Source organism: Talpa europaea (genome assembly GCF_964194135.1).
Source record: "Talpa europaea genome assembly, chromosome: 8".
Taxonomy (NCBI): Eukaryota; Metazoa; Chordata; class Mammalia; order Eulipotyphla; family Talpidae; genus Talpa; species Talpa europaea.
Genome location: NC_140075.1, coordinates 115,177,704 through 115,205,246, shown reverse-complemented (window position 1 = coordinate 115,205,246; position 27,543 = coordinate 115,177,704). Strand labels below are relative to the sequence as shown.

Genomic DNA, 27,543 nt, shown 5'->3' with positions numbered 1-27,543 from the left:
CAGACTCTTCAGCTCCCCGGACTCTTCAGCTTCGGCTCTGCATCCGCCCCGGCCTGGCCCGTGTGCCCTCGGGTAGGCAGGGGCAGGCAGCCTCGCGGGGCGCCGGAGAGGGGGAATCTCCCCCAGAAGAAAGCGTGTCTGATCGGGGGCCTCTCTAGGCGGCTGCGCTCCTGCTGGGGACGCGCCTGCTCTGCCGGGAAGCAAGGTGGCAACCTTAATCACCAAGGGGAGCTAGATTTCTTAAATAACTTAAAAAAATCATTTCATATAAAGCAGCAAAAACATATCTTCCTCCCGCAGGAGGAGGCGCGGGGCAGGAACTCAGCGGAGTGAAGGGCTGTTCTGGGCTCGGGGCTGCACCCCGCCCGCTCAGAGCCGCCCCATGGCTCCGGCCACGCCGTCGGGAGCAGTTTCTTTGGCGTCCTCAGTCGCTCTTTTTCTTTCTTCTGGACTTAAGTTCTCCTTTTCCGACCTGGGCCCATTGGGGACAGAGTTCTGGCCGTTGACCAGCCGGCTGTCAGCCTCCGTGAGGGCCAGGGCCTCCTGCACGCCGGCCTCCTCCTCCAGGCCGCGCAGCACCAGCGGGAGCCTCGAGTCCGCCCCGCCGCCCTCCAGCAGCCCCAGGCTGCTCTCCTCATACTTGGGGAGCGGCGCCGCGGCATCCATCTGCCGGCGGTAGTGCTCCCGGTTGGCGGCCGCGCTCCGCACGGCCCTCTCCAGGATCTCCTTCTCGCCCAGGCGCAGCTTGACGGCCATGGTCGCGCGCACGGACAGGTCCTGGTTTTTCAGGAAGGCCCTGTCCTCCTGAGGATGAAAAAAGAGCAAAATCAATTCCAGGAAGTTATCTAAAGCAGCAAAACGGGAGTGACAGAAGGCAGATCAGTTGGTGCTGGGGATGGGGGCATGAGGGAGATTGGAGGGGTGACAGAAGGTTCTAGAACTTGGCTGTGTAGGTGGCTGCCTGACTGTATACACTTACATCAAAACGTACACTTGAGAAGTGTGAATTCCTTGTCTGTGAAGCACACCTCGCTAGAACTGTTACGAAACACAAAGACTGAGGGAGGCGGTGCTCCCTGGCTGGCGGGCCGGCGGGCAGGCGCCTGGAACAAACCAGAGACCCCCAGGTGGGACGGGGTGCGAGGCGGACTTTGAAGGCACGAATGGAAACTTACATGTGTTGTGTCATCTGAATCAGAAATGACAGAAACGTATTAAAGTGTCTTCTAGTAAAAGTACCTTCTAATCAACAACAGTGCCTCACTGGGCTGCCCTGGGCCAGTGTAAACGTGTCAAATAGAAAACTATTAATCAGTTGGATGAAATATGTCAAATACATGGTGATTTTGCTGAAGAACAATAGAAATTTGCATTTGGAAATATTTTTTTAAAACATCTTTGGAATAAATCAACTCTAATTACCTCAATGGTGGTTTTGTATGTCTTTAAAAGAAGTGAGGCTCGGTCTTCGAGAAAGGTCCACAGTTTGACCTCATTGTCCCAGCTGACGGGATACTCGGAGTTACCCAGGGTGAAGACTCTGTCGATGGCATTGTCTCCGAGCAAGTGTTCCTTCAGTTCTTCTACGAGGAACACAGAATCATCCCTTAGCGAAACCCCGCCACTTCCCCCGGAGCTGCGAGTCACTTAGGAATCTCTTTTCCAGCAAAGTCATCTTCCTGCCCCCGAAGCCCCCCTCCCCATGCATCGGGCAGGTCATTTCCAGACTCTCCAAAGTGGTGAGAACTCAGCTTCTGGGCAGGCAAAGGGCTGCAGGTTCTTATTTGGAATCAGGCCCAAGCCAGACTCAGTGTGCGGGGCACTTAGTGCCACCAGGTTCGTTTTAAAGGCCTGCCCCTCCTGACTACTCCCTCAAAGGCCCCACGCTCCCCAGCTCAGCCACACCAACTGGGTCAAAAAGACACTCCCAAGGGGCCTCCCCGGTGGCGCAGCGGTTGAGCGCTGGGTTGCGAAGCTGCCTGCAGCCTCTGCAGCGCCGGTTCGATCCCCGGCTGCTCCCCAGCCACTGGAGGAGGGTCCCACATGGCGCGCAGACCTCTCCTGCCGCCCGCTGCTCCCCTCAGCAGTGTACTTCGGTCCTTCTGCCTACTCTGCTCCCCGCTCTGGCTCTGGTGAATTCTCTCACCCTCCCGCGCTTCTGACTGTACCCAGTGCATGTATAAACAAATCAAACAAACAAACAAATAAATAAATAAAACATGCCTCTAAAAAAAAAAAAAAAAAAAAAAAAAAAAAGACACTCCCAAGAACATCACAAACAGGGGGCGCCACCCAGCCCCGCCCAGGGACTGACTGGGGCTTTTTGCAAGGGCCGACCTGACAAAGCTGTGATCTCATCACAAGTCAGCCCCCAACTGAAAGGAACAAGAAAATGGACTATAAAAATCTTACTTAATGAAAAATGTGCCCACAGCCCTCACTTGTCAGGAATTTAAATAAGACTTCAAGTAAACACGAGTGAACATCTCAATTCCCTTCAAATATCCTGAAGAAGAGGGAAGAATTCAGCAACTGCTCTGAGCTTTTTATCTCCTGGCACATTATCTCCCGGAGACCCTATTCACACTCCGAGGCAGGCCTGGCTTCTTATGTAATTACGAGACAGTATCTCTTTCAGAGCAAAATGCCCACAGCTGTCACTATTTACAATTCAAATCGAAGAACTTCTGCTGCCAGCAAACCAAACTTTTATTAGTATTAGTTAGAGTAATTCAGAGAATACATCAAGTGTCTTGCATGACAAATTGCCTCTCTATGACTAAAGAGAAGCCAAAGAGGAGCCATGGACCCAAAATGATTCAAGCAGGGTTTTTTTTTTTAAATAAGAAAACAGAAGTCAATCTAATGTTCAAAAAAAGAAATCTAGTAAGTTATTTGCTAGCAAGAGACCAAGACAAAAATCGGGGCTCTCGGCCACCCGAGCCTCGGGCTGCACGCTGCGCATGAGTGACGCAGACGTGAGCGTGTCACTTCCTTGGCGGCGGGGCCGCCGCTTCTGTTTTCTTCCTCAGCCCACCAAGCTTTACCCTTCCGTGTTGGATGGGTACACAGGACTGGAACACTAGAACCTACACCAGAGAATGAAGACCCGTCCAGAAGGTTCTGGAAACCAGCCAAAGGTTCCGGGAGCAGGACGCTTCCTCCCAGGCTTCCCGCGGGCTGATGAATCCAGGACACGGGCCCTGCACTTGGGAGTCCTCCAGTCACCATGGGGGTCGCTCGGCTCCACCAACCACCCTGGAGTCCCTTCCCCATCGCCTCGGACTGGCCGAGTGGATGGTGCCCATCCTCTGTGGGCTGAGCTCCCGCACCAGCGCAGGCAGGATCCCACCTCCCCAAGGTTACCCCAGAGCCAGCACTGCATTTCGTGTGGTGCCAGGCACCCGTGGGGGCCGCACAGCAGCAAGGTCCGTCCTCACTGTCATACTTAGTTATAAATTCCTTCCGGATGGGGACCGTGACATTCACAGTGTCCCTATGCTACACGCAAGGAAAGCCCACTGTTAACCCTTAATGCATGTTCGCTGAATTGATGACGCCACCAAGGTTACCAGCTGCCCAGAGCCCTCCCTGGAGGGGCAGGGATGTAGCCACTGGTCAGGGACCACAGCCACCCTGCCTTTCATCGGGTGCTGGGCTCAGATAGCGACCGCTCTGTGTTGGAGGCTAAGTTTCTCCTACGTCCATCCTGACGTCAAGCGCTGACCTGGGGCATTTCTGGATTCCAATATGGAGACAGGGAGCCGGGGCCAGGCAAGGTCCCATAGCCTTTCCAGGATGGCAGCCACCCATGCCCTCACCTGATCCTACCCAGGCTGTTAGGCACAGGGTTTGAGGCAGCTTCCAACAGCCATGCATAGGTGTGTGCACATACACACATACACACACACACACACACACACACAGGCCCAGGGAAGCTGGAGAAGCACATCTGCAGGTGAAAGATGGAAAGATGAAAGCAGCCAGGACAGGTAAAATCTCAGGGTAGGAAACCCTACACAACTCAACACAAGCAAAGCTGGAAGGGGGCGGGGCCTCGCCCTATGCAGTTAACACTTTCTGTGCCTGACTTCAGAGGCAAGAACGCTGTGTCCTGAACAGACTGTCACCGGCTGTTGGGGACACCCAGCACCACATGGCCTGCGGGCGGTCACTTCAGGCACCCACGTGACTTGAGTGTCAGGATCATTAGCCTCTGTGGAGCACGGGGTGATAGGTCACCATCAACCCAGCACTCAGCACACCTGCACCTGCCACTTCCTGGGGACATCTGATGCGGTGGACAGTCCCGGATGTGCTAAGTGCCCCTCTAAAGCCGAGAGGCTGCTTCTCACCAGTGCACACTGACCACACACTAGGGTTTGATGAAACATTTGAGGGTAGACAGGTCACTGGCCTCTTCCTCCAGCATCACCCCTGTAGCCCCGCCCTCAGAGCGCTTTGCTTTTAAAGCGATTTTTATGTTTATGCCCCAGGCTTGACATTTGTGTGAACTGAAAGGAAAGACAAAGTCAGCATCTCTTTTTCCCTCGAGCAAGTTACCTTCGGTCATGCAGAATACTCGGAGGAAAGCCAGGAGCTGGGCAGAGATAGGAGGCTCCGTAAAGTGCAAGGCGAAGACGCTGGACCTGACAGGGCAGGAGGCAAGATCAGCAGGGCGGCCGTTCCCCAAGTGAGCGCCCCTCAATCCACAATCTGCAGTGGGTTTTGGGAGCTGAGCCGGCATGTGCCGGTCCAGGTCCCCTTCCAGCCCCGGGGGAACTATCAGCCCAATTTCCAGTCCCTGCCAAATGCGGGGGGCAAGGCCAGCTGGCAGGGCACCGGTCACCACCTCTGCTGGCTTTTCTGAGTCAAAGAGCCTCTTCTGGGGTCGCAAACAACCCGCCCAGGAAATGAAGCTCACCCAGGGTCCTTCAAAAATGTTACCAGTAATTTAGGTTGAGTTCACATTTTAATCATTAATCAAATATTGACAAGTTCAATAAAGAAAGGTCTGGATAATCCATTTTCATTAAGAAGGGTTCCTCCTTTCCCTGGAGAACTAATAAATCATAATTCTTGTCTTCTTTATCATTTTGCCCCTCAGAAGCAAGAAAATCTCACAGAATTTCACCAGAAATTCTTGAAATCACCCAGGATTGTGACTTCATTATGGATACTAATGGTGGCAAAGAATTAAATGCAACAAATTGATCCAGACCATTAACCTTTGCAAGGTGAAAGACATGAATGATACCAAAGTGCGTCCTGGACTTAATGAGGAGCCAGGATATTGCCCCAGAGCTGAGAACGCCCCAGCTACAGATTACGTTGATCTGCAAACACTTAACACACCCATAACACGCTGGGCCCCGGAGGGGCCCCGGAGGGGCCCCGGAGGAGCACCGGGCTGCGCTCACTCACGTGGGGATGCCGGCGCGTGCCAGGACCTCGGCCTTCATGGCGTAGAGCCTGTCGCTTTTGCTCACTCCCAGCTTTATTTTCACTCTGTCGTGTGAATTATTGTCAAAGAAAAAACCACTGTGGATCACAAACTCTGCATTTGACCGGGTGCCATAAAAAATGTAAATCTGAGAGAGGCAGTAGAGAAAAAAACAAAGGGACATGAAGGAAATTTAACATCCGCTCTTGCTCAGAGCCGGCAAGGGTTAGCGCCCGCCTACTTTACATGGATTAGCTGTGAGGGCGACCCCTGTTCTGGAGATGGCATGTACCTGGGGAGCTCAGCAAGGCCTGCGTCTCCCAGTTCCCCAGCTGCCAGGCTGAGGATCGAAGGCCCATTGACAGCTGGGGGCTCGGGCCGCCCTCTGCTCTGTCCAGGGATGGCGAGACTATCACTTTACTGCACTGTAACATCCACCATCGTGTTCCTCTCCTTTTACGACCAGAAAGTCTCTCCCAGGACAAGCTGCCAGCACAGCCTTCCTCCTAGAGCCTGCCCAGCTCAGGGCGGACAGGCTATCCCGCACTAAGGGCAGGGCCTGACGTTGGGGCATGCTCCCTTCATTCCTCTGCAACTGTGGGCCCCTCGCCTGGGTTTCTTTGTGCTGGGCCAGGGGCTGGCAGGGAGGACGGGGCACTCCTAGCTGCCTGTTCTCCAGATCACTGAAAGGCTCAGCCCCCCCCAACAGTTAAACACTCAGGTGAACATCAAAGTACAAGCCTGATTCCTAGTAAAAGGAGATTCCCGCTTAAATAAACTCCCCCGATGGGGAAGGACAGTAAGGGAATGCCAGGCCTTATATCCACCTCGCTCCCTGCAGGCACCAGGGCCTGCGCCAGCCGCTCACTCCCCACCCCCCATCGCTCTGGGCCCAAGCACAGAATGTTTGGGGCCCTCTGGGTGTGAAGCGGGCACCAGAGAACAGTGGACCCCGCGTGACCCCTGTGCTTCACCCGCCTGCCTGAAGCACCTGTCTAGTCCCTGCGACGGGCACCACCCCAGCCACGGCCCAGCCACCCACCTGCTCTCCGGCTCGGAAGTCCCGCAGGGCCACGCACTCGCAGCGGTCGTCCTCCAGGTTGTAGCCGGTGGTGATCTGGACATGGAGAAAGGGCGGGACACAGCCAGCGCGGTCAGTCTCCCCCGCAGCTAGCGGACAGCGCTCTCCCGCGGAGCCTGAGAGGAGGCGTGCTGGGTGCTCCATCAACAGACAGAGAACTGCTCGGCCACCTTCATTCCTCCCATGCACGCCGGGAGTTCTTACGGAAAATTCTACAGCGAGCTAGATCATCACAGGCGGCGCTCACCAAACAGAAGCACCGCACGGTTCAGGGACGCCACCCGCTGCCCCCACGGGGACGCAGGGCGAGCAGCCCCTGCAGGCCGAAGGAAGAGGCGGGGGCTGCGTGGGTCTCCCAATGGCTAAAGCATCAGGGGCCGAGGGCCTCCCTGGTGGCGCAGCAGGTTGAGCGCACTATGAAGCAATCTGCAGCCTCCACGGCACCGGTTCGATTCCGAGTCAGGGAGATTCCCACATGGCGCGGCAGACCTCTCCTGCTGCGCCCGCAGCTCCCCTCAGCAGTGCCTTCCATCTGTCTGCATGTTCTGTGCCCTGCTCTGTCTCTGGTGGATTCTCCCACCCTCCCGTGCCTCTGGCCTGTACCCCGGTGCTTGTATAAATACATAAATCTTAAAAAAAAAAAAAAAAATCAGGGGCCAAGAGAAGCTCTGACTCTGAAATCATGTACACATTTCACCCTGAAACTAGAGAATTAAAACTGTCAGGTAAGCAAAGGACACTAAAATAACTGGGTTACATCCTGTTCACTTTCTTTCTGCAGAGACACTGTGAGTCTCCAAGTCCATCAGAAGGACAGAAGCCCCAGCCCCCATCTGCTGTCCTGGTGGGCAGGCAAGCTCAAGGCCTCCCCACAAGTCACAAAGGTACCCCTGGCGCCCCCAGTGGTCAGCATTTGTCCCTACATGTCCTTGGGGTGACTTCCCTTGGGGCTGAGGCCCTGTGCTTTCTTGCCTAACTAAGCATCTGCAAACCCAGCAGAGGGTCCCACCCAGCGTGCCCCCTGCCAGGGGAGCCTTACAAGGTCTCTCCTGCTTAAAGTCACGCAGGGTGCTGCCGGCACTCAGCAAAGGCCTGGACCAAGGAGCTGCAGCAGAACCACACTGTGGAGCCCTGCTCAGCCCGAGGAAGGTGAAAGGCTGCTGTTTACAGCAAGATGCAGGGAGCTCGAGGGAATGATGGGAGGAAAGCCAGGCAGACGGACAGATTAATGCTGGACATGTGCCTAGCAGACAACTCCCAAAACCCAGTGAGCACTCAGGGGAGGGAGAAAGGGACAAGGCGGGGAAAACACAGTTAGGAAATTACCATTAAAATCACAAAAAAGTTTTTTAAAAAAAGATAATGACATTTTCAAATAAAGACAGTTTTACTTCCAAAAAATAAAATTAAAAAAGGCAGTTCTTTACATTAAATAAAAGTAGGTTTATTAAAAAAAAATAACTTGATGTCTTTGAGAAGAGTGCCTTTTTTTTGAGAGAGCAGAAAAGGTGCCATGGTTTGGGGTGTGGGGGAAGGGACAGCAAGGGTGGCCATTTTTCCCAAGTGTAACTTCTGGCACAATAGTAGGCATCCCCTGCCCCCTGCTCCCCTACCCTTAGGTGCTTAGTAACTGATTGCTATGAATTCTCGTATGCAATTTGCCATTTTTAAAAACAAACAAACAAAAACCTCTCAGTGGTGCTTGCTTTCCGCCTCCAGAAGGAAATCCAAATTCCTGAGCACATTGCAAGGAGAATCAGGCCCCCCCACCTCTTGTCCCTCCAGGGGGCTGCCACTGGGGCCACCATGGTGCTAGCTCCCGTCACCTCAAACCTCTTCTGCTCCCAGTTGGCCTAAGTCTGGCTTTATCAGTGCTGCCTCCCTGTATCCCACCCTCTGGCACTTCCTAAACTCCTCTGGCCAATGTGGGTGACCTGTGTCCTCCTCCTGAGTCAGACCTGGATCCTCCTCCCCCGTGTCCCTGGGTGACAGTACACAGTAGTTGACATGGACAGCCTTCAAGAGTGTCTACTTGATGCCTGAACCCCCAGGGAAAAGAACAGCCCCACCCATATCTCTCACATTCTCCGTAAATGTTTATTAATTGTTTTGACCAGCCCAGCTTATCTCAAAGAATGAAAATTTAAGATGGCCAAGTGCTACTGGCTAATAAAGCCATCAAGCACTTGGAGCCAAAGGATGATTTCTGAGCTCAGGGAATGGACTCTGGGGACAGAAGGCCATGGATGGGGTGCTAATCTTTACACCCAGTGTCCCCAGGACAGTGACTTATGAACCCAGCAGCTAGAAATCCTTCATACTTGTGATCTACAAAGACTAAGGAGGAGGAAGAAAGCAACATGAAATGAGTAAAGCCAAGTCCTGGCACATTTTCATTCACAGAGCTGTTGAACCACTTTTCTAACTCCCAGATGTGACCTTGGTAAGAAAGTGTAGAGAAGGAATTGTGAATCCCAGCCCTAAAAGTCTGGCTCCCAGGTGTTGACACCCAGGGTGCTGCAGGACAGAGGCAGGAGGGAAGTCAGGGGCAGGAGAGAGAACGGGAAGAAAAGGCAGCCAAGCCAACCCTGAACAAGTAACTAGGTAGAAAGACAGGCTATAGACCAGGGTGGGACGCAGGAAGGCAGGAGGGAGCTGAGTGTAGAAGGTGTGGTGCTTTTATATCTGGTGTTTTACAGCTGGTGCTCAAGTGGCTACAGGGTATTTTCATGTCTCAGAGGGAAAAGCAGGTGCAAAGGCCCTGGGGCGACCAAGCACCAGTGTCTGGGGAGCAGCAGAGGGAGTGTCGTGGAGACAGGCTGTCTGCTACTGTAAACCTGCTTTGAGACTGGAAGCCTCAGTGTAAATGTCTTGGATTTCTCCACTCAAACAGAAAGACCCTCACAAAACCCCTCCCTCAGTTCTGCCTGAGCTCTCCAGCAGCCTTTCATCCTGGCCGGTAGAGCCACATATCCAAATGCAAGGGCCGGTTATTCCAACAAGGTTTATCTGCTGGCAGAACAGGGGTCTGCCTCTGCACCCCTGGACGACCTCAAGAGAGGAAGCCTGCTGCTTGTTTCTATTTTGACAGTCATGCAAAATTTAAAAATGTATCATTTCTTCCTATGCTTAACCCATGCATACAAGTTTGGAAGCACTCGGGACTAGGAAATTAGCGACAGCATCTCTGGCTATTGCTCTAGCTCTTTTCTCCTGGCTGCTCTTGGTTTGGAATCACCGCTACAGAATTGATTCATTTCTATTCCCAGACCAGATATGGGGGACACTGTTTGAAGCACACAGCTTGCTGGGTCACAAATTTCTACCTGCTCCCTAAGCAACAGTCATGAGAAACAGTGATCGTCAGGACACACACACACACACACACACACACACACACATGCGTGCCTGCGCCTCCTGCCTAGAAGCCCAGCATGCATCTCTAGGACTTCAGGTTCTAACAGAGGGGTGAACTGCTGGCGCACGCCCTGTACAATTTCACCATGTTTGAGCAGATTCTCAAATCCTAGCAGATAGAATCTCCCATGAAGTCTCACAATTACAACAGGAAACAGTTCAATGCGGGTGTGGGGTGACTGGAGCTGGGAAAGGCCCCCATAAGGAAGCACTCCGGCTGGTACAGACCCTCTCAGGGCCGGGACACTTCTGCCAGGCCCCGGTGGGTCAGGTGCTGGGTGCCATGTTAGGAAAAGCACAGCATAAATGGCTGGCAGTGGTTATTTTTATTTTGAGACAAACTCACTGACTTTTTACTCGAGGGGGAGGTGAGTGGCTTAAACCCACTGACATGCATGCAGCCCACTAGTCAGGCGTCTGCGAGGGCGCGAGGTAGACGTGCAGGCACCGGGGTGTGCGGAGCCCTGGCCAGGCCTGGCATTGTGGGCCGTCCCATCTTACTGCAGGGGCTACCAGCTGCGTAGTGGCCCTGTGGTTTACAGTAAAGCACGCATTTGCTCAAGTTTACACACAGAAAATAAACTCTGATAATCAACCAGGTTTTGGGAACCAATGAGCTAATACGGAAAAAAAAAGCTGAAAAGTATCATCGTCATAGTCATACGGTAAATGCTATTTGAAAAAAATTAACACTGCAATCTTATCAGTTTAAAACAGCTCAGGAGGGGGGGGAAAGGAATGCAAAATTTTATTCATTAATGAAAATAAATGATAGACTGTGCAACTCTTCCTTAACATGGTTAATCAAAATCAAGCATATCTGAATGAAGCCAACGCCACAGTGAGCACGGAGCCGCGCCATCCCCCTCCGAGGGCGCGCGCTGCGAGGCCTCCCCAGTTAGCACCAGGGCTATCTTAAGTGTCGGCACACATGACATGTGTTCTGGCCATTTTGTAGAATTAGATGTGAAATACTCATTCACAGCCTTTTTTCAGTCTATTTATAACACTGCTAATAATAACAAACAAAGCCGAGGGTGAGAAGAGAAACAGAAACCTAAGCAGACCAGTGCACGAATCTCATGCTTGAAAACTCAAAACATTCTGAAGTTGATCATCTTCTACAGTTACTATCAGGAAACCTTTCCCAGGCATCAGCTCAGCACAGAGCGAGGCCCTCGCTGCTGCCTGGGACGCGGAGGGGGGCCGGGGCCGCACCTCCTTCTCTCTCACCGGAATTAACAGCCGTAATAAAATCCCCTATTTTCTTCACATCTCCTGCCCGGTGCTTCTGTGCCTGATGATGCCAATGGACTCCCACGTGCAGGGGCTGGAGCCAAGCGCTCAATGCCAGGGGGCAAAGCCGGGCCGGGCCAAGCCCACGTCAGCCCTGGGGCGGGCGGGAGTGAGGCGAGTGCTTGGCTGCAGAGTCGGCAAAGAAAGCAGAAAGGACCCTAGCGGGGAAAACGAGCACGAAGAAAGGTTTTTCCTAATCAACCGGTATTTTCAAAAGATGAAGAAAAGAAACTTTGGTTCACTCTGTGGCACAATAAGATAAAATGAATGTTTAGGCTGGAATGACAGCTTAGCAAATAAATCCAATTCCCTGTGGTTTCTAAAGGTGGTTTAAGATTCAAGTTCCCGTGTTGATCACTGAGTAAACGCCTCAGGAGAATGGGCGCTGCTGGCGTCTCCTCCTGAGAGAGGCTGGGGCCCCAGCGGGATCTGCAGGGAAGGCCCAGCCGCACCCCACACCCACCTCCGACACTTCGAGTTGGTCCTTACCAGGCCGCTGGTGTGGTTGCACATGTCCCACAGAGGGATCAGCGCCAGGGTCACCCGGGAACCGTCCTCCGTAGGAATCTGGTTTTGCCGAGTCATCACGGAGGAAACAGCCCACCTGCAAGAGCAGGAGAGGTAGCCTGAGCAGGCGGCAGCGTGGCCCACTCCATCCCATGCGTGCGCCTGACACTGCCTCTTCCAAACCTCATTGTCCTAAGACCCCCGGCCATGGCTGGCCTCCTGAGCTGGCATTCAAAATTAAGTCTTGGGGCTAAGGGGAGGAAGGGGGGGCTGGAAGGAAATGGGAGCCTGAAGAACGAGGAGTTAAAGGAGGCGCTCCCTAGAACAAAGGGGACCCCCGGAGGAAGGACGCAGTAAGGGGGGCTTCAGCCTCTCAGGCCTCTGGGGTCTAACACAGAAGTGCAGACCCCTCCATCAGAAGCCCCTCCCCACCCTCAAATGAGGGCTCCACACCTGCAGTCAGCCCCAGGGTCAAGAACACCCCTCCTTTCTAACTGGGAATCTGCTAAGAACGCAGCAAAACGGGGACCGCTCTCTGTTATGATGTTGTGCCAGGAATAAAATCTTTCTGCTCAAAAAAGTTTCATATTCACTTTACACTAAAATCATCTATTTAAAAAGGAAAAAAATCCTGATGACCACCTCACTAATGTTAACCTGGTCGCCTCAATTAGTCACCGGCTCATCTCTCTCAACTTTGGAAAGATGGCCTTGGTTCCCGTGCTCTAAATGGCCACAGCATTTAATCCTGAAGCAATGCTCTCATTTTCAATATCCCAAATGCACTTAGAAACCACCCCCCCAAACCTTACACACAAACAGACACACCCCTAAACCCCACCGCATATCCCGCCACCCCCTACACACACACACACACACACACACACGCACACACGCACGCACGCACGCACGCACCAACCTGTAGTCCTCATAAGTGAAAGAATCCTTCAAGGGCAGTTTGTTGGCATGAGGATGGGTCTGGGAATTAGAAGTTTTAGAAAGCAGAGGTGAAAAGAGAAAAAGGGAAAACAGAAATCAGTCAGCAGAATTTCATTATTTAGCTGCCTAACAGATCCTAACAAGAGCCAAATGAAGCGGGAGGCGTCCAGCCGAGCTACTGAGGGATCATCGTGCTATTATGCTCTCATACATCACTGTCAACTTAATTTGTTGTGCCCAGCAGCCGCCATAAATCTGCTTCTTCATATTTCGATACTAGAACCCACAGACATGGCGCAAAAATAAAATTTAAGGTGGACCGCGTTTGCGAGCAGCGAGCACCCGCCGGCCCCTGCTCGGGCTCGGGGCCAGGGGTCTGCGGCCCGCCTGCCTGCCTTCCTGAGCGACAGGCCTGTCGGGCAGAGGCCTCAGACTCGTCCTTTCTCAATACAAGGAACAATTAAAGGACTCTCAGAAACGGGAGTTTCTTTCCCTGCTTCTGACTTCACGCGCTGGGGTAGGAGCAGCCTGCGAGGAGCAGAGCAATCACGGGCGGCACGGCACAGAAAAATCGAGAAAAATACAGGCCTGGGGATTACAAAGTCAACCCTGCAAATAAACATGCTGAAGATATGTAGAGATCAGCATACTTAAATTCTTTTTTTTTTCCTGGACAGAAAAACAGTTGGTAAAAATATCCAAAACTTCACACTTATGAGAAAATTTTATATATTTCATCCTCTCTCTTCACTACCCCCTCAGCCCCCACCATGACCTTCCAAGCACTTAAAAGCTTGGTCTCTGTTAGGAAATGAAAATCTCTAACAGTCTAATTTGAAGCTTCAGTGTCCATGACAGTCTGACGGCAGACTGCACAAGCGGCCGCGGGAACACAAGGTGGCTCTGAGACTCAGGAAGGGCCGGCCTCTGCATGAGCGGGGCCCCAGCGCCGGCCCGCACAGTTTTTACTCGTGACGCATTAGCATCTCGAGTGCACGGTAATTTATCATCGCTCACTGTAATGTACTCTCTGGCACCGTGTGCTGGACGGTAGGAGATGAGGTAAAAGTGGCTCAGACCGTAAATCAATTAGAAAACAAAAGCTGTGCTCAGTGCAGTTTTAGGCAAATTACATGTTACAAAAGGCTGCCAATCAGTGGGTGTTAGCGCCCAGGTGCCTGGGCCTCCCCTCTCCAAGGCCCAGTTTTAACCCTTTAGAAGAAAAGTCAAGATATAAAAAGATAGCCACATAACTTGCAAATGTTGCAATAATAAAAATGAAATTACAGGTGTAGTTTAACATATAAAAATAACATGCTGCCCAAAGGTATTCATGTACACAGGAAATCCTATTTCTGGGTTTAAAAAAATCCATATTGTGGTCACCCCCAGGGAAGATTCCAGGGTCCCAGAATGAAGTGTCTTCCCCTCTTCTCTGTGACAAATGAAAAGCTGGGTCGCACCCTAGGGTCTGAAGATGCGGCCCATCTCACTACAAAATGTAACCACAACATTGTTTAAGGTTTCCTCAAAAAAAAAAAAAAAAAAAGTGCAAATTCAGCAAATAAGAACTGTCCCTCCACCCCAGAACTAACTGCATCCAAAAAAATACCATACAAAAATTTCAAGAACCTTCAAGAAAGCGAACCCTGTCGCTAAGCTTTCCCCTCTCCGGTAATAGAAGGAAACTTCACTGACCCCGGGAGGCTGCACACCCATCTCCCTTCAAGCCCCAGGAGGGGAAAGCTCTGCTGTTTCTGTTATTTTAAAACACTTTACTTCATTTAAACTGTGGAATACATGCACCATGGTACTTGGGAAACCAAGTAAATACCAATGCAGAGCCCCTAATTATTACAGATCTGACACCCCCACCCCCAAGGCTGATTTTTTTGACCAGGAGAAAAGAGACAATTCCACACCGGGCTGCAGAAGGTCAGTGCGACTCCAGGAAGAAGGCTCTCCCTACCACAGCGTCCTGAAGTGGCAAACACCTTCCAAAATAAGCTCTCCAACATGTTTTCCCTGCTATTAATTTATATGCATTTCTTACCGAAAAGATAAGTTCATGCTCACAGTCCTGACGAAGCCGTAAAGAAAACCCAAGGACAAAAATGTGCAAATGCTTCCCCTCCGATTAATTGTGGAATTGTTTTGACTGTAGGGTTACATAATATTTGCAGAATCTGTTAGAAGTAGTTGTTCTTATCGGCTTTAAAAAACGGGGTGTGCCGACTATACATAATTCTGGTAGAAAAAAAGCTATTCTGCCACAGACACAGGCACTTAACAGTTTCACTGAAGCAAAATCTGACGTTATGGGAAAAAAGGCAAGAAACTTCCTTGACAGGGCTCACTGCTGTGGCACTACCGCCACCTACTGGCAGTGCGGCAGAATGCACCACAACCCCCGCGCGGAATCAGGCAGCTTGTCGCCGATGAAATGAAAATCGGTGTTTTATTTCCTGTGGCTACACTTCCAGCTTTACCCAAGCAAAATCGGGTTTCTGAAAAAAGCTATCCAACCTCTTCAGATTCTCATAGATTAGTTTTGCAAGGATCTTGAAACACTCAAATGTCAAACATGATTTGCAAGTGAATGTTAAACTTCGAAGATAAGTATTTTCATATCTCCTGAAAAAATTAATGAGAATCAGAAAAACACCTATTCTAAATCCTCTTTATTGAACTTCTGGATAGAATGGTTTACAAAAATAACACACCAAATCTTCTCTCCGGTGAAGACCAAATTAAGGTTTTTCCATCTTCCAAAACATAACATTAAACTTAAGGTTACTTGAAAATTCTATTATGTTTAGCTGAAAGTCTTTCGATGTATACTTTACATGGAGGATAACTGAGCATCCACTACTTTATAGAACAAAATCAACAGGGTTTTGTTTATAGGACATGTTTCCGCCAATAAAAGACATTCTTAACCTGTACCTTGAATGTAAATTAGAATAGAAGACTCCTAGGTCTAAGCTGTGAGTTACTTCAAGATCCAGATACACAAGGGCTGCATGAGGAGGCTGCCTGGCGGTGTCAGTGGGTGGTCACAGGGCACAGCGGACCCTGGGGCCCAAGATGGGCAGGTTACAGTGTCCACTGATACACTAGCTCCCCACACCACCCCCTAAATAACAGGCTTAGATAACAGCCACAGATTTTTTGCAGATTTTTTAAATGACTCATGTTTTTACTTTCCTGAGCCTTATAAATATTTGAAGTCAGAGAAATGAACAATTGCTGCAGCTCATAATTGGCTTGCAGCCTTTTAAAAAGCTTATTTTTAAAAGAGGCTTCTTGTTTTCTTGGACCAAGCCAGAACCCAGGAGCGCTCTCCTCCCAGGCCCTCTGTGTGGAAAGGACATATTCCAGATGAGACACAGCAATATCGCACCTAGTACGAAATAATCACTCTGTTTGGGGAAGATTAATATCTAAAATCATTTGTTTGGCTTCAATAAAAAGAAGTAATATTGCTAAATATGTAAGTATGACATTTTGAAGAATTTTCCATATTGCACGGGTCTAGGTAGCTCTGCTTAAGGAAATTAAAAACCACCACCGTCAGCATCTTTGATCCTTATTAAAGTTCTATTACTCACATAAAACAAAAATAAACCAAGAAGAAATTTAAATAAAACCTATGGATTACAAGAGTTTGAAGATGAAAAAATGAACAATATTCGTGCTTTAAAAAATTGATTTAGCATGCAGCTTCTCTTTATAGTCCCTTGATAAAAATGAAATCTCCCTAACAAACACTTAATAAAACCTGTCAATATCTCTGGAAAGGAAAATGACACAAATGCATTAAGTATTAAATACCCTTGGAAAAAGTCACATATTCCATGAATTTTTGATGGACTATCTTGACATCAATGTAAAGCCTTGATATTTATAATTGACAGATATTTAATAAAGTGCAAGAGGAGGCGGCGGCTGCTGGGCGGGCGGCGCAGGCTGGTCGGCATCGAGCGACACGGACGTGGACTTAACTAAATAAACAGTTAATGTGTGTTACACAGGCCGGCTGCAGCCTTGTTTTAAGCTCATACAACAAACGTTTGTGGAGCACCAAAATAAGCAGAATTCATTATGATGTGAATTCCTAGTTCACAGACAACTAGTATGGGAGACCGTTTTGAAAGGGTATTTTTTTTGTTTGTTTTTAACATTTAACAATAAGCATTTTTTAAGTAAAATTAAAAAATGAGCATTCCCCTGAATGCAAAGAAACACATTTAACCTGAAGAAAGCTACAAAACCCTCTATGGAAAAAGAAAAAGGATCAGGACACATAAGTGATTTTTCGGTTATAACCACTTCTCAAGGTCGGAGCTAAAGAAAAGTACCATCTATGCCGATTTTTATAAGGAAACGGAGTGGAATATACCGAATAATCCCCTTCAGTGAGGCATTTAAAGGAAAGTGGCTCAGTTCATGAAAATGACTCATAAATACTCTGTTTTAAAGAAGTTATGGCCTACTTTAATATACAATCAATTGTTAATTTCAAAAATATATATGTTAGCTACGACTTATTCCTGGCTCTATTGTACCAGGCAGGACAAAACATAATTAGAAGTTACACGAGTTCTGATAAAAACAAAAGAACCCTAATACCATGAGATCAAAAATTTCTAATTAAAACAGATCCAAGATTGCTGTCGGCTTTCGTCTTAAGCAGGACGCTAAGAGGACGGTCAAGTGTTGCTTACTGTCGACAGAGACCATATTCTAGGAACAGTTCCATTTCTCTTACTCCAACCCAATAAAATCATCATGGAACCCCAGATCTAACCTCGCTGGGTGGGTGCAATTCAAGTTTTGGAAAAGCAGCCCCATGTCACACAACCAAGGGAGCGTCTGAGCTGGGCGGCCCTGCGCAGCGTGCTCCCGAAGCCCAGTGTGGATCTGCGGTCTCGGCAAATTTAGGGCGCTGGCAAAGCAGGGCAAAAGGAGAGAGGTGGCAGGAAGCCCCCCCGAGCTGGCCACCCTTGCATGCAGCCCCGCACACCTCACGAGGAAAGAAGGCTGAGCCCTGAAGATAGCAGACTGGAGAGGACCTGGGAGAAGGGCCAGAAGCAGCCTGGAGCAGGGCAGGGTGGCAAGGGCCGGCTGGGAGAGGCGCGGAGGCGGCGTGGGGAGGGGCAGGAGGGCCGTCAAAGAGGGTTCCCTGCTCTGGAACAATCGACGGAGCGGCCGTGGTCCACTCTCTAAGAGGATGGAACACGGCCCCGCAGGATGACAAATCGCAAAATATTTATGGAGTCTAGAATTTCGTCTTGATGACCATAAATCAGAATCAAAGTGTGCCTTGTGTATCTGGCTCTTCAGGGAAAAATCAATTTTTAAGACTTTTATTTTTAAACACAGATTACATCCAACTCTTCAGGGAATTTTTCATCATAAAGCTCTTTGAGTTCACTCAATATGGTCAAATAAATACATCAATACACATTAAATTTAAATTGTTTGCTTTTCACTTACATATATTTAATTTTCCTGTAACAAATGTGCACTACCTTGTCATAAAAATTTTCAGATGGGGTGATGACTACTTTCGGATGGAATCACCGGTTTTTTTTACTGGAAGACACTGAAATCTATGACCTACATCTAGTTTAAATTAAAGTGAAATTTGCTGAAACACTTGCAAAGGATATGCCTGTTTAAAAACCTATTGATTAGCATTTGTATTCCCTGGAGACACACAAGCAATGAAGAGCCAAATTCTGCCACAATCAATCAACATTTCTGACTGTCAGTCACTCATTCACTCCACAAACATCTACTGACTCAGAAGAAAAACCGAAAACAGCTTTGGCCTAGGAATCCCCTCATTCTCCAGGCGGGCGGGCGCTGCTGGGCCGTGGGGCAGTAGATCAGCGACTTGGACAAGTTCTTGGAGGTTTGGGTCCAAATGCCCCATTTGGCGGGGAGAGGGGACTGGATGCACATCCCTCTTCCAGGAGCTCAGGCGAGGGGCCCCTGCCAGGGGGGCATGCCCCATAGGCTGCCCTTTCTTCCAACTTCCATGTCATAGTAACAGAGTATTTCCCACCACCAGAGGCCAGAGAACCCCCGATCTTCCCCCCCAGTCTGCCCTTCAATACTGATTGGAGAATGTTCTCCCCTATCCTAAGAATCCACTGAAAAGCAGGATGGGCCGAGCCCACCAACAGCCTCCAAGCGCTGCCCCCACGCTCTAGCTCACCCAGCAGCACGGCTCTACTGAGGCGAGCCGGGCACTTCCTGTGTCATCTCGGCTCCCTAGACCCGCACCTCCGTTTCCTCGTCAGCTAAGGGGGCAGACGAGCTACTTCTACCTTCTTTGAAGTTCTCAAACCTTTGGTTTCTTGCCCTTTGACATCCCCACCCAGCGGGCTTCACTCTGACTGACGGGAGCTGCAGTCAGGCCCCCCGCTCTGTGGAGACAGCCCACCACCCCCGGTCCACACTACTTCCCATGAAAGGAAGCAGAGATAAACAGAACGATAAAAGCAGTGAACGCTTCAGAAACACACGTGCATCCAAAAGCAGGCAAGGGTTATTTGCCAACAGCTTCACGCTCTCTCACGTCTCACTTCAGCTATCTCAGACATCAACAAACCGGGCCAACACTGAGGCCTCGGAACCAACATAGCGAGTGGCCGCAGCAGAGGCCGCGCTTTTGCAAAGGTCGTTCTGACCACGATGAAGCCCATGTCTGACAGGATGACCTGCCTCCAAAGCACACAGCCCTGAGCCAGAAGAATGGCCATGGCGGGGACCAGGAGAGAGGAGGAGGGCAGCCACTACTGGCGAAGCAAGCCGTGCGAGGGACTCTTCTAGAAGACGTGAGAAGTGAGTTTTCGCAAGCCCAGGAAGTGGGTGCCTTGTTAGCTCAGTCTACTGAGCTGGAAACTGAGGGACAGAGAGCAACAGTGTGTCCAAGTCACCCAAGTCACAAGGCCAGGCCGGGCAAATGACCTATGGGGTCTTCTGCAAATTCTAGGAAAACACATGGGAAATATTGCTCTCATTTCAAATTCAGCCTGGGAGCACGCGAAAGGACACTCTGGAGTCAGAGGCGGCAACGTCAGCAGCGCTCAGACTGAATGCACCGCTTCCCAGCCTGCCAGGAGGGTCCCATCCCAGTCACCCGGAGAGCCAGCCCTGGAGCAGCTTCATTCTGGACAAAGCACCAGTATATTCAGCCCCTGGAGGGACGTGCGCTCCTTTCCCTCCTGGCATTTTAAAACAGCAGGGTCCTATCTGGAATTCACTTTCCAGTATTTTCTTCACAAGAATTATACCACACTGGGGTCTCAACAACTCCCAGTATCCCATTATCTGGAACTGCACCTGTGTTCCTGATATCTCCAAACAGCCCTAAGGAGGCCATTGAGTCGGCCCTCCCTCCAAGCCCTTTCCAGCCACCTCCCCTTGCTGTGCCTGCAGGGTCCTTGGAAATGAGCCTTGACCCTGGGGGGCTCTACCGTTCAGCCAAAAGCACGCAGCAGAGGTCTACAGGCAGCTAGTAGGACTAGCGTCGAGGTGCGCCCCAGAGTCTGAGCCCCCGCACATAGCACCTGCAGCTCTATGCAGATGGCCCGACTGATGGAGAAGTCCAGGGAACCAGGGGGGCCGCCACAGCTGAGCACATCCCGGAATTCCACATTGGCAGGCACACCCCAGGATGCCCAAGCCTCCCGGGACCCTGTACCACATGACCCACATACCATACTAGTGACTTTACATGTCCCACGAGCCACCAGCTGCTATGTCTGAACCTTGGCAAACCCCACTGCCAACATCTGGGGCGGTGTACACCTGGCCACACAGTGGCAGCTGGTCCCGGAAGAGGGAGGATGCAGGGCCAGAAGCACGGCTGCCCAGGGGACACTGCCGCCACCCCCTTTTCTCACTTCCCATGCTCAATCTGGGTCCAAAGGCACCAAAGAGCAAACCCCAACACTCTCTGTCTGGGTCAGTGAAGTGAGCAAAATCCCAAACGTTCTGTCGGGAAGGCTGAGTAAGAGGCAATGCGGCAATACAGTCACTCTAAAGGCAACAACTCAGAAAAATAGAGATAACCTACTATGTCTCCTGAGAAGGGAACTTCCACACCCATCACACCCAGAGATTTGACAAATAAAAACAAGTATTTCAGCATTACTGTCAAAAATGAACTTAATTATACAGTCATAACTTACTACCATCAAAACAGGACATCATGAAGCCAAGGCATCACTCAACCACCCAAATGTAACTTGAAAGGCCCATGAATGGACAGAGCACCTCAGGGTTTCCAAGTTGATCAAGCAAAATATCCTTATTCATGGTCAGTGGATGGCCAATACACACCCCTCATCTCACCCAGAGGCCCTGGTAGCGGCACTATTTCCGGATCAGCATTAATGTTTCTCAGTAAAAAGAAATCCTACGGGAGAGGCCTCCTGTAAAGGGATGTCAGGTCCACCTTTGAACTGAACAGAGTGAAAACCCAGCCAAGGAGGAGAGCGAGGCCAGCAGGGAGACCTGGTCACTTCCGGTCCCGTGAAGCCGGCACTTCAAGTCCATCTCCTTAATGAGGTGTCTTCCTGATCAATAGTTAGGAATGGGCTCCGCCTTTTTTTGCAGCAGGACTATGACCTCCTGTTCTTAGAATACCATTTTATTGGAGCAGCCAATTTCTAGAAACCAATTTTCAATGAAAGAGCAGTTTAATAGGGGCCTATCTGTTAAGCATGACCTATAAAATCAATAATTAATAAATTGTTCCTTGGGAACAGAAAGCAAGAAACCCAAGTTAATTATACCTTTTGATATACGCTGACTTGATTACAGTCACAGTGAGAACATGCGGCAGAACCGACTTCTGTAAATCAGGTCTCACTCCAAACTCTGAGCCCCAAACCTTGGGGGCATCTATGTCCAGTGGGGCAGAGATGGCAATGTCAGAGGCCCCAGGAAGAGCAAGCTGGGGCTGGGTAGGAGGACAGCCTTAGAAGAGGGCTCTGGTCCCTGCAGGCCCGTCACTGGCAGGGCAGCAGGGAGGGTCCCGGTAGCAGGGCTTGAGGAACTGAGGGTAGCTGGATCGATTTCATGGGGAGACAGGGAAAAGAGAGGACACTGTCTCAAGGGCAGTGGCTGCTTTTGAGGGGCTGGAGGGAGACAGAAGAAAAGAATAAGGAAGCCAGGAACCCCACAGGCTGCAGGGGCAATGTCAGCGTCCCTGATGCAGGCCGTGGGCTAATCTCGGCCCTGGTGAGGACTCCTTCTCAGCAGGACAAGAAGAGGGGGCGACACTGGGAAACTCAGGTCAGAGAAGTTCCCCACGTGGCTTGCTGAAGCAGTCCCTCAATGAGGTAAGAACAGGGCGCCTCCAGGAGCATCTCAGAAATGGAGACACCCTGACACAGCGTCCCCAGGAAATGCGAGTGAGCCCACAGGGCCAGCCAAGCCACAGAGGTTTCTGCTCTCCGTAGTTCTCTGCTCCGGAGCAGGTCCCGGGCTGAGGAGGGTGGCCAGGAGGCTGCTGGATGGTCACATGTGCAGTCAAGTCCAGAGGAGACATATGAGGGTGCCAGGAGAGTGCCCCATGGGGCGGGAGGGGAATCGGTGCAGGAGCGGGTGACAGCCACCTCCTCAGCATGGCCAGTGTGACTTTAAATGAGTTCTACTTCTTTGAGATGAAACCGTATCAGGCCAGAAGCCACAGGGCCACACAATATTTCTCAGGGCTAGTGTGATGACACGATCCCACCCGGAGTAACACCTGCTGGTCGGCCGACCGCATGGGCTGCTGACACCAGGTACACCTGACAACTGAACTGGGGCAGCAGGGGGCAACAGGAATAGTGGGGGGGGGGGGGGACAGCAAGGAACAGGAGAGGCAGTAGGGAGCAGTGGAGCAGTGAGCAGCAGTGGGACACAGTGGGGAGCAGAGGTGGGTATCAGGGAGCAGTGGGGAGTAGCAGCAGGGAGAAGGGGGCAGCAGGCCCAGTGAAAGAGTTCCAGCCTATCCAGGTGGTCTCCATTCAAAGCCATCATCACTGGCTCTGAACCCGGATGACCTAGAGAAGCACTAAGCTTCTGTGTGGACCCTCAGGGCTCAGTAGGGCGGGCGGGCAGCGTGTGCTCCCACCAGACTCACCGTGTCCCCGCCAGTGGCAGAGAGGGCTGTCCATCCGCCGGAGCTGGCAGATGCCCGGCTAGGGGCCTGGGGATGGCAGGGACCATGTGTTAAAACCAGCGAGCTCCTTCACAAGAGACCAAGTAGGGGAGTTGTGACGTCTCCAGCCACCAGGCTGGGGGAGGTGCCATCGGAGTAAACCTCTTCCGAAGCACTTAATGAAGCGACTGCAAGAGGGAAAAAAATCTGTCCCCCCATCTGCACTCGCAGACAGAAAATAAGCGCCATTTCCAACGCAGGTTTTCCTAGATCATTAGCTTTGTCAATTAAGACTCGATGCTCAGCAAAGTGACCCTTCCTTTCTCCTACCATCCTTTACTGTCTAAAATACGGTTGCAAAGTACAGAAGTAATCTTACTACCAGGAATGGCTTGATGTGGAAACAGGGCCTCCCAACTTCCACAACTAGAATTTGCTATTATTTTCCAAATCAGAACCATTTACCCTCATTCCACTGACTCAGCCCCACCCTATACGGTTCCTCGGAACCTTCAAATGGCCTTGAATTTCTAGCACAAATGGCCTCTACCAGCCAGCTCTTGAGCGGACACCTATCAGAAGGTACCCCCGCGCCCTCACTTCCTGTTGGGCCCACTCGGGACTGAAAGCTGCCCCAGGAAATGCAAGACAAGACATGCAGCTTCTCATGGGGTGCCTGGTGAGTGAGGCAAAGCTGGGAGAGAGCAAGGGCATCAGGAGAAGGGGTCCAGTGCAGGGAGGGCAACAGGGAGCCCTGGGCTCCCCCACCTGTCCATCCAAGGAGCTGAAAATTGGTCTGACCCCAGGTTCACCATTCTGCTTCCTGTTTTCCCCAAAAGTCATGCACTGAGTTTGGAGGAAAGGTCAGAGACTGACCGCCTGGCAGTGATCAGACACTGCAAATATCCTTAATTAGCCCTTGACTAAGGGAATGAGAGCATCTCCACGGCGGAGCCACAGTACAGGACAGTGAGGGTGAGGGTGGCATCGGGAAAGGCGGCTCTCCATGGAGGTCAGGGTTAGGTTGCTCCAGCCACCCACTGGCCCGGGGGGCTGGGGTGCAGCCTCGCTGGCTGGAGATGGGCAGTGGCTGAGCTGTTGGTTTCATGAGCCCCCCTCCAGCTTGCACATAAACATGCCCCAACACACATCAGGCCCAGCACCGGCTGGTGCTGCAGTGAGGCCGGCAGGTGGGAGCGCCAGGCCCCTCCCCAGTCAGGCCCCTCCCCAGTCCCGCCCCTAGTGCATGCTCCCTTCTCCGAGAGTGGTCCTTTGGCAAACTAATCTTTTGGCTTGACAAGTAAAGCAGAATGGTTCAAAGCACTCACTGAAGCTTCATGTGCATATGATGCTCATCAGGAAAACAAAGCTCGAGTCGGAAGGACAGGTGACGGCCCCACGTGACTGAACACCGCCCGCTGAATTTCTGTGAATTGAGATGTGACTCAATCACAGTTGTGTCTCCAGACTGTGATCATAATATGTCACAGAAGAGGCGGGGCAAGCCATGACCTGAGTCTCGCAGTTACGGGCTAGACACCTGCGAGGAGATGGAGGTGGCGAGACACTCTGAAAAAAGGTTTTGATCAAACTCAGAGAAGATAGCAAAGTAGCTGCTACTTCATGGAAAATCATAAAGGAGGGGTCGCACACAGGCACAGTCTTGCCCACCCTGTGCCACCACCGGAGCACAGTCTGTCTCCAATGCCACCTGCAGCACTTTATCAAAGCATCTCTGCAGCCCAGGGAGAGAGTCACCCCCAGAGGCTCCAGGGGACACTGAGTAAGGGGCAGGGGGTGGCCATCCCAGTCTGGGTGGGTTCATTGCTGGTTCGGGCAAACAGACAAGGGAATCTTGGAAGCTTGGGTAGTTTTTATGGGTCTTCAACGCTGAATCAGGGGACAGACCAGCAGGCAGGGAGGCAGCGACTAGCCTCAGTGATGCCACCAGACTGAGAAGCCCCCTTCACCCTCACTTCTGGGCACCGGTGTCTGTACTTACCTGTGTGCACAGCCCATGGTCTCTGGCCCAGATGTCCGTACTCACAGGTGCACATGCTCCACCCCACCTCTTGCCCCAGGCTCTCGCTCCCAGGGCCTTTCGCAATATCATGCGCGTGGGCAACGCACCTTCGGGGAGCACAGGGCCACAGGCACCGGCCAGAGAGGCCAGGGGCGGGAAGGCGAAAGGAGCCTGATTCAACCCCACTTCCCCTCCAGATGGGCTCCGGCTCCCAAGAGGGTAATGATGCTGCAGGGGGAGTCCCGGTGGGCAAAGGGCGACAAGCCGCCCAGGGTACAGACGGGGCGGGAACTACAGGACGAGGCCGCAGACACAGTGGGAGGGGGAGCTGGCAATGACTTGTAGAGGGAGCACGTCAGTCAGGGCACCACAGAGATGGGCAGAGTAGGGTAAATCGTTGTCAGGCTTTTCTGCCCTCTCGCCATTAAGATTAATGCTGGATCCCTGCGGTCCTGAATGCATGCCTGATGGCGGGCACCTGGAGTGGGGTGTGGGCATGCACAGACGGGTTCACCTGGGCTGAGACAGGGCCTATAAGGGTGGTGTCATGAAGACACCAGAGGAACAGAAGGAACGGAACCAGCATAAGAGAGAGAGAGTTCACGAGAGAACGCCAGAGAGTCCAGGAAGAATAAAGATTCGCCGGGGGCTAGGAGGCCTGCCAGCCTCCTGCCACCTGGTACCCCTGCCTGCCATGTACCTGGTAAACTAATAAAAGCCTGAAAAAGCTACCAAGGGCTCCAGGCCTCTCCTCCTTTACCCATCTGCATAGGATCATAGAGATCCTGCCCTGTGCCCTTCCTGCCGCTGTAGCAGGTTCAAAGGAGAAAGGGCCCTGGACAGTGCATTTGGCGAAGCAGAGCATATGAGGTGAGGGCTGTGAGAGCAAAAGGTGCACACAGGGAAGTCGTGGGTAGGAATGTGGGAAGCTGGTGGGAGGCATGGGCACAGGAGGGCCCGCAGAGGATGGTTGGCGAGGGCATGGAGCATGGGGCAGGGGCCCTGAGCAGACTCTGCCCACCTAGTCTGTTTGTGGCCAGGTGAGGGAAGACACCGCCCACCCACCCAGTTTGCTGACACTTAGGTATCAGTAAGCTGGCAGCCTTCCGGGTGAAAGGATGTCAAGTCAGTGGACACTGCAAGTCGGCGGTGGAGGGAGCCTTCTTAAAGGAAAGCGCTGCAGAATGACAAACTGGGAGTGGAGGAAACAGAAAGGGGGAAGGGCTATGACTCTGGGATCAGGGAAAACCTGGTGTGGCAGGAAACTGAGGCTGCCTCTGGCCACACACAGTGAGAGACAGGCAGGCGCCAGGACCCTGCCCTGTGTGTCAGGACACTTGGGAGCAGCCGGCCAGCCGAGCCTCGGAGGAGCCCACAGGTGGGGATAGACCCTGACAAGGAGCACCCAGCGGGGCCATGGCCTGCCCCACAGAAGCCATGAGACAGTAGAGGCAGCTTGTTTCTGAATAAACAGCTACAGTCTGGGCGCACTTCTCAGGAACCCCCACCAGCAGGCAGGGCAGGCTGCGGTGACCAGTGCTTCCGGAAGCTCAGTGGCTTAAAACAACAGTCTTCTCTCCTGTGGTCACCTGGGGTTGCCGAGCCCCTGCCGGGCAGCCGCTTTTCCCCATGACAAGGACACTCAGCAAGAGTCCACAACTCCACCTTTTAGCAAAAAAGAAATGAGCCTTTTTGCAAGAAAAAGAAAAGGGAAGAAGATGCTTGGAGGGGGCTGCAGGTGATGCCCCGAGAAGCAGCAGGTAAAGAGTGGGTCTGACAAGGGGAGAAAAGTGAAGAAACAGGGTAGATGCGGGAAGGGGGCTTTTGAGACGGACGGAAGGAGGCAAGATGGACCTCGATTCTCTTAAAAGCAGAGGTGGGGGGTTGGGTGGAATAAGGGCATTCGCTAATTGTTTCATCATCTGTGGGCAAAAGCTACTTCCTGTCCCTCTGGCCCCACTTTGTTCAGCATTCACTCAGTCACCTGAGAACTAATAGTCGATTCAACCCCAAATTCCAGGCTTCAGAGACACGCACATTCCCACAAATGTAGGCTTCATGCTCAAAGGCACTGGCCAGTTAAATGTGATGGACAGTCGCGTGCAGCTGGCCATCTCAGGGAGCACCAACCTGATCCAGAAGCCCGCCTGAGTCACTTCAGTTCCAAAGTTACTTGTGACAACCAGGCCACTGAAGGCCTCCATAAAGGCCTCCCTTATATGAGTATAGATACCTGTTCAGCCCAGGCCTCCGTGCTGAACAGGTGCCAGGGACCTGTGCTCTCTGGGGTAGAATCCGGGAACTGGGCTGGCCACCAAGGAGGAGAGAGAAAACCTCTGCTCTCTTGCCCAACACCTCCCGCCCCTGCACAGAGGCACCTACAGAGAGGGCGGCCGAAGATAGGCGGGGAGAGACCAAGCCCCAGAGCTTCTGGCTCCAGGTCTACCCCTTGCAGTTCTGGGCAACTGAAACCTGCCGAACAGAGTATGAGAAACACATTCTCCGCCAAGTACGGCTGTGTTTTCTATCACACATGTGTGCCTTAGCATTAAAAAAACAATGTCACTTAAAAGTAAAGGTTTCTGATGCCGAAGACTCCATCCAGCCATGCTACCTCGTCTCAGGATCACTAACTCTGCCCACGTTATACCTCCCCTCTCCTGCTCCCT

The 27,543-nt window shown here is 51.6% G+C and overlaps 1 protein-coding gene across 1 annotated transcript in view; it reads right to left on the bottom strand.

Moving 5' to 3' along the window:
- Positions 1-369: 369 nt before the first annotated feature.
- The window catches only part of SETD3 (SET domain containing 3, actin N3(tau)-histidine methyltransferase), a gene marked incomplete at both ends in the record, with an annotated part of 47,491 nt that continues 20,317 nt past the window's right edge, over positions 370-27,543 (bottom strand). The window contains 7 exons of the mRNA XM_084240322.1: positions 370-804; positions 1,423-1,583; positions 4,564-4,649; positions 5,425-5,591; positions 6,486-6,560; positions 11,727-11,841; positions 12,664-12,722. Coding sequence (XP_084096448.1) covers positions 370-804; positions 1,423-1,583; positions 4,564-4,649; positions 5,425-5,591; positions 6,486-6,560; positions 11,727-11,841; positions 12,664-12,722 — 1,098 coding nt within the window. The remainder of the gene's footprint in view (positions 805-1,422; positions 1,584-4,563; positions 4,650-5,424; positions 5,592-6,485; positions 6,561-11,726; positions 11,842-12,663; positions 12,723-27,543) is intronic.